Raw genomic sequence first — 15,329 nt, 5'->3', positions numbered from 1 at the left:
TTGGTCACTGCTGAGAAAGTGACAGTTTCTTTGGTTACTGTCCCGACGATCAAACAACACTCGGTGGCATTGGTTCGTTTCACATGTCTGCTCATACCGGTTTAGGGTGTCTAATGCTTTCGTAATATATAATTGCTCAGAACTGGAATTGTGTTTCTTTTAACCTTTTTTTCCTGCGGTGTTATCAGAGGCTTTCCGAGAACTGCTGACCGTAATCAAACAGCACACGTAGCTATAGCCACCTTTACGTCCATAGCTAGATAAGAGAAGCTAAGGTTAGCTAGCCGCTAACGTTACAATGGGAGAGGAAAATAAAGAAAATCTCACTAACGCGAATAGTGGAGCTGGTAACTCCAGTGTTGAGCAAAATTGCGAAACAGTAGACGATGGCGTAAAATGTTACACGTTAGAAGACGTAAGAGTACATAATATGAGCAACGACACATGGCTTATCATCCACGATAAAGTATATGACATTTCAAGTTTCCTTGAAGAGGTAAGAAAGACTTTTTGTTAACTGGTAGCTCATGCTTTGTCATTAAAGTAGTTGTTATTAATTGTTCTTCGTAAATCTCTTGGTTTTGCCATTTGTCTGGGCTTCCGGGAAGTACAGGATGAGCGTGAGCATTATCGTTACGTGTTGACGTGTAAGCTTTGCAAATTGTCTTCGGCTAATTTGCTGCTAATGACCCAATCCTAAACTCAGAACCGCCAGTATAAACAATCTAAAATTACGACTGGCCTACTTTAAAGAACCTTGTTATTGTTTTATCATTTCTTCTGCAAGGGTGTCCATATGTTTTAGGATAGATTAGCTAAGTTTGGTTAACAAGTAGTAGCTAGCCCAGTCCTATGATAGTTCTTCGGACCCTTTGGGCTGAATGTTTATAGCTTTATAAACACAGCTGATAAAAGTGTGATGGCTAAAATGTGTAAAAAGGTCTGCAAGTTCAAATTTGCATGTTGTGTAAAAAAACAACAACAAAAAAACCCCCGACAAACTTTTTGCTATGTATACTAAACGGCCCCTCCTAGAGTGGTACGTGACGTCTTGTATAGTACTGTGCAAACGTCTATAGTCACCCTTCAAACTCTGTATTTTGCTAGTAAAATGGGGAGTAGGTGCAGGTTTGTAAATGAAGGAAAATAGAGTTTAAATAGTTGTAACAATCTTGAAAACCAACATTTGGTATGACCAAATGTTGTTCTAATATGTTCTTGTAATTTCTGTAAGTAATGTTGAGTTGAGGTGGTCTGGGAATGCCAGCCAATGGCTGACAGTGTCCCGGGGTGCATCTTTTCCACCCATGTATGCATTCCAACACTGGCAGACTATAATATTAGTGCATTTCACTGTTTTGTCTTTGATTTCAGCTGTAATACTGTCATTATTCATAACTTGAACAAGTATACTAAAACAATCGTGCATGTCAGGTGCTTCAGAGTAACCAGGTCAACCACTTTTGATTTTAGCATCCAGGAGGTGAGGAGGTTTTACTGGAGCAGGCGGGTGCAGATGCCACAGAGAGCTTCGAGGATGTGGGTCATTCCTCGGATGCCAGGGAGATGCTCCAGCAGTATTACATTGGGGAGCTTCACGAGGTAAGGAGGAAAAACTACCTGTCTGCCTGTAGTGTTTCTTTCACACGTCTAAACCAATCTTTCAATTACTGAAGTTAAATGTCTTTATTATTATGTCTTCATTATTATTGCTGCTTAAACCCTTCCAAATCAAACAGAGTAAGTAAATAATGTCACAAGATTGAGTCATTTGCACCTAAGTTGTTTGGAGTCACCTCCAGATGGTATCGTGCATAAGATGACGTAAAGTGGGTGGAAACCGATTTGCTACCAAGTCTATCACATGAGCAGTAGTTCTCTATTTAAGTTCCTATATCACATTCAGTCTGATCTTCACATTTTCTGTTTCCTGGTTTTCATCTGTGAGGCAGTAATTTGGTTTTGAATGAATATGAAAAACATCAATTTGAGCATAAAGAAATACTGAAATAAGAGAGATCACAACATAAAAAAAAAGCACCAGAAAAATACAATGCAAATACAATCCAATTAAACATGAGTAACAATATTTTATGTTATGCCTGTTGGAAATTTAGTGTAGCTTATCAGCCACTCTATTATACACCCAGCAGTTTCAGAATATTTATAATATACTTTAAAACATGGTTAAATTTACTAATTTACCATAATTATACCATTAGATAATAGATTTTCTGTTCATACTATTGTTTATCCATTGTGCTTCCACTGAGCGCTAATGAATCTCCAGCAGTTTCAGTTAGACAAATCCAGTGTGTACTTTCTCATATAAAGTCTCTTTAGACTTCAAATGTGAAAGCTATTTGTAAAATCAATCTTTACGGGTCTTTTACAAAACAGTTTGTGTGAGCTGCTAATTTTAATGCCACAAGAAAATGGCTGTAGAAACAAAGACTGGTCTGCCTTGCAAAAAAAAAAAAAAAATTGGAAGATGTCCAGTTCATGTGATTAATTATTTAATTTGGACTGTTGCAAATTGATCCAGCTTATCTCCAGATGAACATTCCAGTGCAACAGGAAGTTGCAGAGTTTAAAGAAAGTTTCCTGCTGTCTTCCTGTTCAGATGACTTTTGCTTAGGTTCCCACATAATTTAAATCACTGAGCTGGTTTCGTCCTCTTTTAATAGAAACTGGCAGCACACCACACAAACCATATTCAAATCATCACTTTTAATTGGTGGATTCCACCTCCAACAAATCAATGAATGTTTGAGGGATAATTAGTCTTCTGGTTCTTTCAACAGTCCCCCTGATGGTTACATAAATTTCAGTATTTATTTTTATAAAGTTCTACTCAGCATCACAAAACGATCATATGATTTCTTTTGTTTTCCTTCATAGGATGACAGAAAAAAGGACACTGCAAAGGTAAGTGTTGTTGGCCGTTCCATGCACCATGAAACGATACGGTATTTCGGACTTTTCCACATTATCTCAATTTGTGTTTCTCTTTTTTTTTTTTTTATTTGTGCTGTAGAAAGCAGAAGTCACGAAGTCCGGGGAGAGCAGGTTAGTCATTCTGATGAATGTGTCTCAGGCTCTCTGTGTACTGTTTCAGAGGGGCGAGTGCAATGGCACCCTGTATCTGTATCTGTATAAATGAAAATGTTTTCAAATTAACGTTTTTGTAATATTTTTTTTCAGCAGCTCCTGGGCCATTTGGTTGTTACCTGCTGTTGCTGCTGTTGTTATTGGTATCGTGTATCGCTACTTCATTTTTGAGCAGAGGTCCTCTTGAGTGGCGACGTCCTGTTTTCATCCTCGTCTTTTCATCTCGGAGGCCTTGAAATGTTTGACCAAAACCTCCTCACCCTGGACACGCACGGTAGTGTCAGCATCCTCAGCAGCAAGAAGAGTGGAGGGAGTAGTTTGATAAAGTGTTTTTGTCCTTGTCCGTCTACTCAGTGCACCAAATAGATAGTTGGGCAGAGACTTTACGAAACTGTCAGCCTTCGCTTTCTTCGTATGTCGTGGTCACATGTTGTCTTTACCTTAAACTTTCATATGCACGTTCCGCAGTTTGAATCTTCATTACGCCATTATTCGACGAGCTATAGGTAGGCTGAAGGAGCTGTTATGCAGGGCGATGGTGAAGTGAGGTTCACAGTTAACAGCCTCCAGCCTGTTTTTTTTCTTCTTCTTTTTTTATTGGATAATAACTTGCATAACCTCCAGTGCATTTTCTTGGGTTTAATAAAGTCAGAATAGCCAGTTAGCTCTCAATAAAAGGGTTTATTTTATTCACTCCTTTATGCACAGTTCAGCTGTTAGGCAATGCTTGATTGCCTTTATGAGTTTGCAACCGAGTGATAATCTTTCCGCTTTTATGAATGCATTTTCAAGTCTCTGTGTTGGATCGTTTTTGAAAATCGGAGTTAATTATATTGCGTCATTGATTTGTTTTTGGAGTTGTCCCTTTCTGCCAATGTTCTCTTTTCAGGAATTTATAAATGTTCAAATGACCTAATCATTTAAATGTGGAGAGAAATACAATGCAGCTTATTACCCAGGTATAATAGATGACAGCGAATGACAGAATACCCTTGAAAGAAAGTACATTTCTATTTCAAGTTGTTAATGTTCCCTCTGCTATGCCGTTTGTCATTTAACCAGTGCTTTTTCACAGCTTTTGTTCATTGTAATGCATCTGAACTTTAAGTTTTGGGTGAATGGCACAAGCAGCTGATTCAGGAGAGTTTAAAACCTGGTGTGTGTTTCTTGTGTAGCTGCTTTGGCTATAATCAGTGGGTTTGGCATTTGACCTATTGATGGGTATCTTTCAGTCTACATTTAGTTGTCTTGACATGTTTAATGATTATCCATGGCCTATATTTATTATTGATTTGATTTATTAAACCTTTGTCTAGGTTGCTAATTTGGTCTTGTTAAATATGTTTTGGTAAGCTTTCAACTTTCTTATTTAAATTTTCTAAAAATATAAATTTTATTTCATGGTAATTATAAAAAAACAAAACACGTTTTTTCTAAGTAGAGACAAATTGATGTCAGCTGTCATTTCAAAGTTTCTCAATAGAACTTGCTGCTATTTTTACATGTGAGTACAAAACTGCAGATGTCAAAAATAAGTTTGTTGATTATAAAAGATAAGATGAATACATGTCATTGTTATACATTTTACCTGCCATTTCCTTTCTTTGAAACTCTATCAATAAAATGGGTCTTGACGTGCAATTCGCCAGTCACTGATTCCTGAAAATAATTAAATGTAAATCAGGGTCTATGTATATAAGTTTTCTGTTTCCTTTTTTTTTTTTTTTTTTTTTTTTTTTATTTGTGTGATTTGTGACTTTCCCTCCTGCCTGCCGTCTCTATATTCAACATCTTTTGTCCAGTGTATCCGCCCTCTCTTCTTTGCACGCGCCCAAACCATCTGAACTATAACTTTGTCTCCCTACCCCTCTGATGTACTCATCTTGTCCATCCTGGTCACTCCCAGTGAACATCTTGACATCTTCAGCTCAGCCTCCTGTCGTTTTGTCAGTTCCACCATCTCCAAACTATGCATCGTTGCAGGTCACGCCTCTTTAGGTAGTCAAACTCGTCCACCTTCACTACCACTACTTCTTGCTTCACTGCATTTATTCTGTCTCGTTTCAATCGACTTTCATTCCTCATCTCTCGAGTGCATACTGCCACCTTTCCAGGCTCTCTTCCACCTGCTCCCTACTCTCTGTAAAGATTACAATGTTGTTTATGAACATGAAAGGCCACAGAGACTCCTGCCTGACCTCAACTGTCAGTCTGCAAACAAGAAGGGGCTGAGAACAGATCCCTGATGCACTTGCACTCTCATCTTACTCCTACTACAAAAATCACCACGGTTAAAGCACATATGTATAAAGCTGAGTTAACTAAACCTAAAATAAAAACTAAAACTTGATGGAAAACAACATTTAAACACACAGTTTAAGTTTTTGCTACTTTGGTGAATAAGAAATTTTATTTAACTGGCCTTATGAAACCTTGGATCTCTACAAGACTTAGTCAATTGCTTTCAAAAAGTTCTGTTTTTATTGTAATACTTGTACTGATTTTCCTAAATTCTGCTAGAAACATTTTCCCTCCATATAATATTTATTAATGAAGAATGAAACAAAACAACTAAACATTTTCAAAAACTAGAGCAAACACACTCTGGAAACTGGTTGAAACTAAGCTGAATTAAAAGCAAAAAGTCTAAACGAAATTTTAAAAAAGGCCAAATAGAAACTACAAAACTATAACAACTCTGGTGACCGAAGAGAAACATGTATATAGAAAAATGAAAGAAAGCGCCCCAAAACAAGCTAGTAAAACATGTAATCATCACAGTAAAGGCTCTAAAACGTCACAACTTTTAGGTCCTGATTTAATATACTTCAAAATACTAGAAAATTAATTCCTTTGCTGATTGCTATTTGCTATTTCCTCCACATATGTTTCAGTGTCACATTGGGGCCAATAGTAAATCCTGCTTGATAATAAATTAGCTTTTACTCTTGATACGTTGGAGTGTGGTGAAAGAAAAGCAATTTCAGTCAATGGGCACTGTGTGGATGAGGCATGCTTTCTGATGAAGGGTTTGAAGCAATTTGATTCTTGGAAAGTTTCACTCTTCACATGGCCAAAATGGGTTCTTTCAAGCCAAAAGCTGGACCTCAGTTATTGTTGAGTGCTAGGAGGATGCTCGGAACATGGAAACAGCCCAAAAACAAGAAGTCAGGCAACATGCAGTACAGAGGCATACTTCTGTTTCAACTGGCACCTTCAATGGTAGCCTCTGAGAAGGCTTTATCATTAAATAAAGCAGCTTTACTGAATGCAGCTTCGTATGCTATGTGTTTACCACAGTTATATTAACAAATCGATCCTCATACCTCTGACTAGTGCTGTTTAAATGTGATAATTGATAAATATTTACAATTATAACTGCTATTTAACGACAGCAGCAGAGGATACCCTTTCATAGGTTCAAATTAGGACCAAACATCACAACTACCGTGGAAAGATGCCATTAAAACCCTTATAATCTAACACTGTAGCACAGTGTGATGATAAGCAACAGATTTATAACATGAAGTCATTTAATTTTTTTATATGGAGGTGAGAGAAAATGTTATAGTATCTCTTAGAAATGTAATCATGGGCCCATTGTGATTTAATTTAAAACTCCAGGCGGGTACTTTTATTTGATTTTCTTATGCCTAGGCAGTTTATAGTGTAATACCAGCACGATTTCAGCCTATGCCTGCAACCCTCGGCTACTTTTCGCCGCAAACGTGAGAGGTGTAAAGTGGAAAAGAGCAGGAAGAGTGATTGAAATTAAAGTTTTTTTTTCTCTGTCTACAATCTCCACAAGAGCCCTCACAGTTTAGAGTACACGCCACATAAAGCACAAATCCGCGCCTGTTGATTTATCCTTTTTAATCAGGTTTTAACTCAGGTGGGACTTTAAAGAACCAGATTCCTTAATTAAATAAATGTATGGCTTGTTTCAAGAAACCAAAATGCTGTTGTAGTTTATTTAAAAAGGACTCCAATACTACGTGAATAGTGCATGTAACACTGGTATTGGGCTTCATGAAACTTAAAATTAGCAGGACAGAAACATTAAATCCTGAAACAGAAAAGAAATGCAATGGTATAAAATTACAGCAATTTCTTTTGTGCAACATTATAGACATATTGATCTATATATATGAATATAGATACATTTTTTACCATGCTATACTTAGTAGAAACACAAGATGGCAGTACCATGTCAAGATGATTTTATGCCAAGTTTTGGATTAAGCATTTGCCAGAAACAGTGAAACTATACACCATTCAGCTCCAACTTTACAAGCAGTTACATTAAAAGTGAAGATCAGTGATTAATCTGTGACTGTGCAATGTTCTGCCAGGAAATATGTGGACATTACTTTGACATGTATCACACACCTAAAAATTATGTGTGTGGTCCTGGTCCAGACCAGCAAACCCATCATGCCAACCATACTCTCCTACAGCAGCGGCCTCCATCCAGATGTGGTGCCCCATGCACCTCCCCCAACGGGGATCCAAGGTGTTAACCTGGCTTCTAAACCTCACCATCTTCCATTTGAGCATACATGGGATGCACTGGAACAAGCCCAGTGTATGTCGGCATCCACCAGCAACCCATAATACCTGGTAGATCAGCTGTCAATGTCTCAATACCAGATAAGGGTATCCTCAGAGGTCACAAGTCTATTTCTCCGCTACTCAGAGCCATTTTGACAGCACACTAGAGACCTACATAATATTAAACATGCGGTTTAATATTGTTGGTTCAGCATTACAAAGTATATATTAAAATCATTAATCTCTCTTGTTCTCTCATTTTCATAAACACAGTTCTGTAGCATACATCTCCAAATGTTTATGGGCAAAGAAACACAATAACACGGTGTGATAGAGGGTGTTTGAACATGTAATACCCTTAAAGACTTTACAATGTTAATGGTTTAAAGTAAAATGTAAAAATATTCTGCTTACAAAACTGCAATGAGGCTAATGTAGATGAACAACAGAATAAAATAATTTTATAATAGGGAGCTTTTGACAGTATTGTCTCAAGCACTGTACTTACAAAGCCATAGAAGCAATGCATTGGACTTTATTGGGATCTGTGTTCTGTCTAGCTAGATATTAGATATTTTATCACCTTTTCAGCAAAGACCAGTGAAGCCACTTCTTGTTGTGGCAGGAATTATGAGCAGAGAGAATGATAAGCTCTTATAAGATGACATATGGTGTCTGTATGAATATACTGCGTGTGAATCCCTAAGACAATCACCATTCCCCAAACCAAATCACCTGTCATTTCTGGCAGCAGTAAGGCTTAAGAAGAGCTGAGGCTTCTAATGCACAACACTTCAGTGTCTTAAGAGACCTGCTTGGCAAACACCTCAGACGCTATGAAAATCACTTCTGGGTAATGCGGGAATACACCTGATCTCTGACAGGGTTTGAGTTAGCTGAAAGGGTCACATATTCATAGAAAATTTTTTAGTGTGACTTAACAAAGAAGGACATTAAAATCTTTTTTTTTGTGCACAGAGAGATGAGTGACAAAAACATGCAGAGAACCAATGTCAAATTTTATGTCAGAAAGAATTGTTAATTTTTAAAATTGTCTAGGTTCACCAAAAACACTCAACTCTAGCTGAAGAACAACTTAATTCTTTTCTTCAGCAGGACACCTGCTGATGAAATCACTAAATTCACCCAAGCCTGAGTTTATGTATTATACAGCAATATGAGATGGTAGTGAGACTCCATCATGTATGTTTTAGATTCAGCGATGCTGTAAAAAAGACACCGAGCAGGATTCGGTGAAGTTGAAGATGTTAAGATTTTCCTTAGGAGCGACCAAAATCGACAAGATTAGAAATGTGTATATCAGAAGGACAGCTCAGGTTGAGCCATGTGGAGACAAAGTCTGAGATGCTGAGATGGTTTCACATGATATGAGATTCGTCAGGTCATGTTGGGTTTTTTTCTTACATCATTCTTTGCAAAACTACTTATGGGACCACTTGCAGCTGCCTCACAAACAGTTTGCTCCCTTCATTATGCATGTATCGAGCTGTTGTTTCATTATTGTGCCCTTTGTCATGAACAATACTGGGCATGATATCAGTCGAACTTGTATCCATCCATTATGCATAAGCCAAAGGATCATTTTCTGCTTATTTTTGATCGTGTTTTTTTTAAAGCTCTGTATCTATGGTTCAACCTGTTATCTAACATGACACTGGTAGGTAGCAATTAGCATAATCCATCTCATATTATTCAAAAAATTTGCCCAGAAGTATAAAACAGAGTGAAAATATTACCAAAATAGAATGACGTGTCATTTTTTTTTGTGCATAAACTTACTTGCTGAGTTCTACTCTGGGTGAAAAGAACATTTATCTAATAACCACAAACAAGAATTTTCATTTTGAGCTTGTTAATCATCCAGGTTTACCATCCTGCTTTAATATTACCACTTCAAAACAAGGAATTTGCACTGAAATAAAAAGACTAGGCTATATATAATCGTCATTAATTTGTTTTAGCTAGCTATTCATTTGCTTAGCATTTATTATATACCACAGCAGAGATGTTAACTGGAAGCTAACAATGCTGACTATATGTAAAGCATCAGACCAAGCATAGGTAGAAAAAAAATATGGTAAAGGATCAGCAAACATTTTTCACTTCAACTTTATTTCAGTTCTGCAATGATACATCTGTAAATATCAAACTCAAACTGAAGACTCGAAAAGAATCAACTCAAAGGCATCATGCTTTATTTCATAGATTATCCATATATCAATACATTAATTCTTTTATAATCAGGAATTTATAAATCACAAACGATATACATACAAAAGGTTAATATTACGTTATTCAGATTTTTTTTTTTTTTTTTTTTTTTTACTTACAATTTTGTGACACTTTTGATCCTTAAACACCGTCTGCCCTTGCACAAACTTCAATGATGTAACTCAAACAGAAAACCTAAAGGCTAAAATTCACTGCATAAAACGTTACAGAATTTCTGAATTCAAATCTCGATTCATTGTAAATGTACATAAACCGATAGCGTGACAAAAACTTTAGTGCAGATAGTGTGAGGAAGATCTTAGACTTAATATCTCAAAGTAAACAACCATAGCCTCAGAACTTATCCAAGTTATCTCTTCCCAGCACAAATGTGGTGACCTTTCTACAGTATAGATGCTTAATTACTTTCCTCCTTGCACCCACTGAAATGCTGTGACTTAAAGGTTAGTTTCTCCAAGCTGTTATATGCCAAGGTATTTGACGCACAGTTTAAATTGAAGAAGACGTAGATGGTTTCAGTCCTTCAATGTGCTTATTATCAGATACTGATGTTCAGAAATGTTTCATATGGAAAGAATTTAAAACTAACTAATTCGCTAATCGTTACCTGTGCAACAGGCTTAAACAGGTTGACACTGAAAGACTGATTATATCACTGTATGTAATGTCAAATTTTTTGGAGCACAGAATTTTGATGGCTGGTTATAAAACAACTAAAAGATGTTTTTTAAGACACTGTCTCTAATTGTAAATTAAATCTCTGCAGCAGTGTGAATAAGTAAAAGAAAAAATCCAAAGCCGTTCTAAATTCATCCTGTGCTCCAATCAACTGAACACTGATTCTGAAGTTTGATAATAAAAATAAAAATATATTACAATCAAGATATCGCAAATTTGGATTTAACCTGCAGAGAGGAAATTTTAAATGCTTGCTATCATAACCAAATCATTCGTACTGCGACCCTTTTAAAGCTTAGCGCTCACCCTCATTACCTTATATGGAACTATGTCAAAACATGGCTTTAGTTGTCTAGCTCAGCCAGACAATGCAACACAGTACAGAGGTCGCTGGCCATGTTTGTTACCATGTCGGTGGTGCTCTTTAGGTCTTAAGCCACAGACAGCAGTGTGCAGGTAGATGATACACTGGAGGAACGCCCATGGACACTGTTGTTGTTATCCAAAATTCCTGATGCAAACTGCATCTTTGATGTGGTGCAACACACAAAGGTGCTGGCCAATTCAGGGCAGAGGGCCAGAGCTAGTTTTTGAAGGACTAGATAGAATTTCTTGCGAAAGCTTCGGTTTATCCAGAAATAGAAGATGCAGTTGAGGAAACCATTGGAAGTTGGTAGCCAGACCACTACAAACTCAATCCACTCTGGTACACTGCTACCTGTGACTGCTGTAAGGCAGAAAACAATGAGTGTTAAGGCAAGTATCAACAAAGTGAAAACAACATACCTAGCAAAAGACAGCGGCTACTTTGACCTGCTCCCTTTTTACAGAGCAAGTAGCTCTGCATGTTTTATTTGTCTGATTTTCACACCAGAGGCCCTTCATGGGGTGACACAAATTCCTAAAAGTATTAGTATAATTAGTGTTAGTATAACTGCAAAAGGAACCTCCTGAGACTGAGCCGGGGATATTTCACTTGGCATTATGAGAGAAGATAAAAAAAATCTGCTTTGGAGGTGCTTGCCTTACCCCTGAAAGCAATGATATAACCCATCAAACTAACATTTGTACTCTTGACCTGAAAATACAAAGTTCACTGATCAGGTGGAAACTGCAGTGAAACTAGCTTTTAGACAGCAGCACACTTTAAAGATTAAGCTAAACCGTCGGCTTCGTTTCGCAGGATATTCATCCAATATCAGATAATTTACAGCACTCTTTGGAAAAGGTCTTCACTTCTAAAAATATTCAGCTGTGACTTTTCAGTCTTGACTACTCCAAGCCAGCACATGGCTGGGGTAAATGAGAAGTCAAAAAAGGTCTGAGTCATATAACTGGCCCCAAATCAGCTTTTCATGCCCAGAATTACATAAATGACTCAGAGCTATTTCTTTCAGCACTGTCCTGGATTAATAATAATAATAACACTACTAATAAAAATACTAATAACAATAATAATAATAATAATAATAATAATAACAACAACAAAAAAGATTTTTTTAAAAGGGAAATGGACCTATCAATAGCCATCTAATACAATTTTTAATAAACACAATCAAATACTTACTTTTGAATTCTCTTACTGCCTTTGAAACCACAAATAAGAAATACACCAAGACAAACAAATACCTGTGAAGTTTACCTCTTCCAGTTAAGCTTATATAATCAAAAACTATCTAAACCTAAAAAAGCAAAGCATGCTTGCTACAAAATTAGCCAGTTATACGAGTAGTTCTCAGATATTTTGTGACAGTAAATGCCACAGTTATAGACATAAACAGACTATATTGCATGTGATATATTCATATATGAAATATATTCCTATTGTATTGAAGTACAGATAAAGTAGCTACACTGATGGAAGAAAATCATCCACCATCCTCACACACTCACTTTACATATCGAGTGATGTTTTGCTTACCATTGTAGATCATTGCTGCCATGCAGGGAGTCCAGCAGATGTAGTAGGCTCCCATCACAGGCACAAGCACTCTGGAAGGCACATTGAGCCTACTGCGCCGCGCACTGTCATATTTGCGCAGTTTTAACCTCTGTCTCTTGGCTGCACACCAGACTTTTAGGTTTGCAAATGTCATGATGACGGAGCAAGGGAAAAATATTACACATGTCAAGCTTAGGGAGTATCCAACATTTGTAGAGTAAGATGGGTTGCAAACCAGCGATGCGCTGGAAAAATGAACTTGGATGATGCCATCTGGTAATGATATCGGCGACAGTAAAATGGGAGGGAAGCACCAGGCGAAGGCAATCAGAAACAGCGTCCTTTTCCTTGTCAGCAGAGATGAGTACTGCAGCGGGTAAAACACCGCAATGTACCTCTCCAGGCTTATTGTGGCCAGTGTGTACATGCAGGTGGAGTAGACGGTGGCATTGCAAAAGGCCACAACGTGACAAAGAGCATCTGGACCTTCAGTGTAGTCCTTTAGCAGACTCACCCAGAGATTCAAGGGCATGACCAGCAGTCCGAACGCAGAGTCTGCTGCAGTGAGCGAGAGGAGAAAGTACCGAGAGTTTCTCGACCAGCCGGACACTGAGGAAGTAATAGCCAGGAGAACTGCAATGTTTCCCAACGTGACCACGACGCCCAAAACGATTATTATGCTTATTTTGACGGAGTGGTGGGAGAGCTCCTGCGGTCTCTGAGAGTCAAACTCTGACATGTTGAAGTCGTCCGAAGTCGAGAGGTTAAGGGCTGTGTACATTGCTCTACACGGTGATACAAGTGGAAACAAATCATAAGTAAACCACAGACACACAAAAGAAAAGAAAAAAAGTTGACAAAAGTTTCTAAAGAAATGAAAAATATGAGCAAAATATGTGGCAGTTCGCTGCCAGGCTAACTCTACAATCAGCAGCACACCTGAGGCAATTAGCGCTGGGCGGTAACATTTACTGCAGCCAAGCCCCCAAAGTGCTTTATTCAGTACAGAAGCAGGCTAATCACGGTTTACTTTATGAACTAAGTGGATGTTTTTATTATTATTCTCGTCTATTTTTTATATTAATCATAGGTGGTTTAGCTGAAATTATTGTGTCATCATCACATCCTCGTTATACCCAGTAACTTAAAGTGATCTAAAAATGTAATTCTTACTAGTGTTAGTATAAATCTAAATATTCAGGAACATAAAGTGAAAGATTCCTTTATTAGTCCAAAACCATCTTACCTTTCCATTTCTATTTCTATTATATTCTATTTAAGTGAGCTAATTTTCCTAATATCTATTAATATATGTGCACATATTGAGTGTTATGTGCAGAGATATTTCTCCTACACATTAGGGCAAACTACCAGGAAACCACTTAACATTAGCACAGCAGGTCAAAAAACACATTTCCTGTTCTATGTCCTAATCCTACAATATAATATAATATAATATAATATAATATAATATAATATAAAGCAACTATTGTCCTGAATTGGCACTATATGTGAATCAAACTGAAAAGAACTGAATTAACATGACAGAAACACTGTACTACAAAATAGCCTGTAAAACAGGTATGCATGTTTCCACCACCATTACTATTTAAACTGTCCCCATTTGTTGTACACTAAGGTGGAAGAAAGTAAAAATATAACTTCTGACTCCATTCACAGCCTATTCCATCAACTTGTTCCGTCTAGCTTCCAGGCCACCCCATCTTGGCAGGTTTCATCACCTGAAATAACATTGAGTCAGACAACAATTCATCACTACCAGAAAGGTCCCACAGAAGACATACACACTGTCAGCTGGACGTCTCGCTACCAATCATAGTCCAATTTCCACCATCACGCACCATTAGTGTCAAGCATTCCTTCACCTCCAATCTGTGCCATCGTCTCTTCTTCAAATAAATAAATAAATAGACATACAACAACTACATGACACAAGGGTAAGAAAAGGGCTGGAAAGAGTGTCACTGACCTTTCCCACTTAGGTAACCAGGAAACCATCTGTTTCAGCAACATTCTTGTGACTCTCTGCTATGTTAAACTGCTCATATCAACGCACTCTTTCAACAGGAACACTAATCCCACACTGTGAACAGTGGAACTAAGATGCGATATTTGTAATGTAGACTTCTAAAAATACACTCCACAATGAATTTTCTTACACTGGCTTTACAATCATCAATCCTCTTCCTCTCCTAAGAATCCATTACATGTTATTAATTTTGAAGAGAAGCTGCTGCACATGGGATAAATCTGTTCTGCAAAAGCTACACAGCACATCTACAAGACGAACTGCCTATGACACGCAGCTTGTTCCCCTACAGATCCTCCACAGTAGAAGTGACAGCTATATTTGATATATGTATTTCTCATTGTCCTAATGACAATATTTCTCTCTATTTAATGCAAAGCCTGGAGGAGGAGATGGACTGAAAGTCTGTGATTAATATTCTACCTCCTTTTTCCTTCTTTTTCACTCCTTCATATTCATTGCACACTCGACTGCATGCTTTTTACCTGATGCTTTCTTATTTTCAAAGGATGTAGAATTCCAATATCAATGGGTGCAAGCTCTCAGATCTTTAAAAGGAGCAATATCGCCCTAACCCTAACCCATCCATCCATTTTCTTCCGCTGCAGCACAGTGGCGCTGTGGTTAGCACTGTTGTCTAATAGCAAGAGGTCTTGCATCTGACTCCGCCATCTGGCCCGGGCCTTGGCGTGTGGAGTTTGCATGTTCTCCCCATGTTTCCCTGGACTCTCTCTCCAGGTACTC

General features: G+C 37.7%; 2 protein-coding genes across 3 annotated transcripts; one reads left to right on the top strand and one right to left on the bottom strand.

Annotated features, from left to right (window-relative positions):
* Positions 1–4,752, top strand: LOC116315942 (cytochrome b5). 2 transcript variants are annotated; one of them, XM_031734391.2, is made up of 5 exons: positions 1–496; positions 1,474–1,602; positions 2,902–2,928; positions 3,038–3,069; positions 3,208–4,752. In XM_031734391.2, exons 1-5 carry the CDS (start codon positions 299–301, stop codon positions 3,296–3,298), a joined length of 477 nt encoding a protein of 158 aa, XP_031590251.1. In that variant the 5' UTR covers positions 1–298; the 3' UTR covers positions 3,299–4,752. The 2 variants fall into 2 exon arrangements, with proteins under 2 accessions (XP_031590251.1, XP_031590250.1); XM_031734390.2 differs by having other exon boundaries at positions 5–496; positions 3,205–4,752.
* Positions 4,753–9,856: 5,104 nt separating this feature from the next.
* zgc:162592 (uncharacterized protein LOC561993 homolog) lies at positions 9,857–13,515 on the bottom strand. The gene is made up of 2 exons (XM_031734389.2): positions 12,515–13,515; positions 9,857–11,320 (listed from the first exon to the last, which is right to left on the bottom strand). Exons 1-2 carry the CDS (start codon positions 13,314–13,316, stop codon positions 11,025–11,027), a joined length of 1,098 nt encoding a protein of 365 aa, XP_031590249.1. The 5' UTR covers positions 13,317–13,515; the 3' UTR covers positions 9,857–11,024.
* Between the last annotated feature and the right edge of the window lie 1,814 nt (positions 13,516–15,329).

The sequence above is a fragment of the Oreochromis aureus genome, linkage group 1, assembly GCF_013358895.1.
Source record: "Oreochromis aureus strain Israel breed Guangdong linkage group 1, ZZ_aureus, whole genome shotgun sequence".
NCBI classification, from domain to species: Eukaryota; Metazoa; Chordata; class Actinopteri; order Cichliformes; family Cichlidae; genus Oreochromis; species Oreochromis aureus.
Note: the sequence above shows the minus strand (reverse complement) of the source record. Positions and strands in the feature narration are given on the sequence as shown.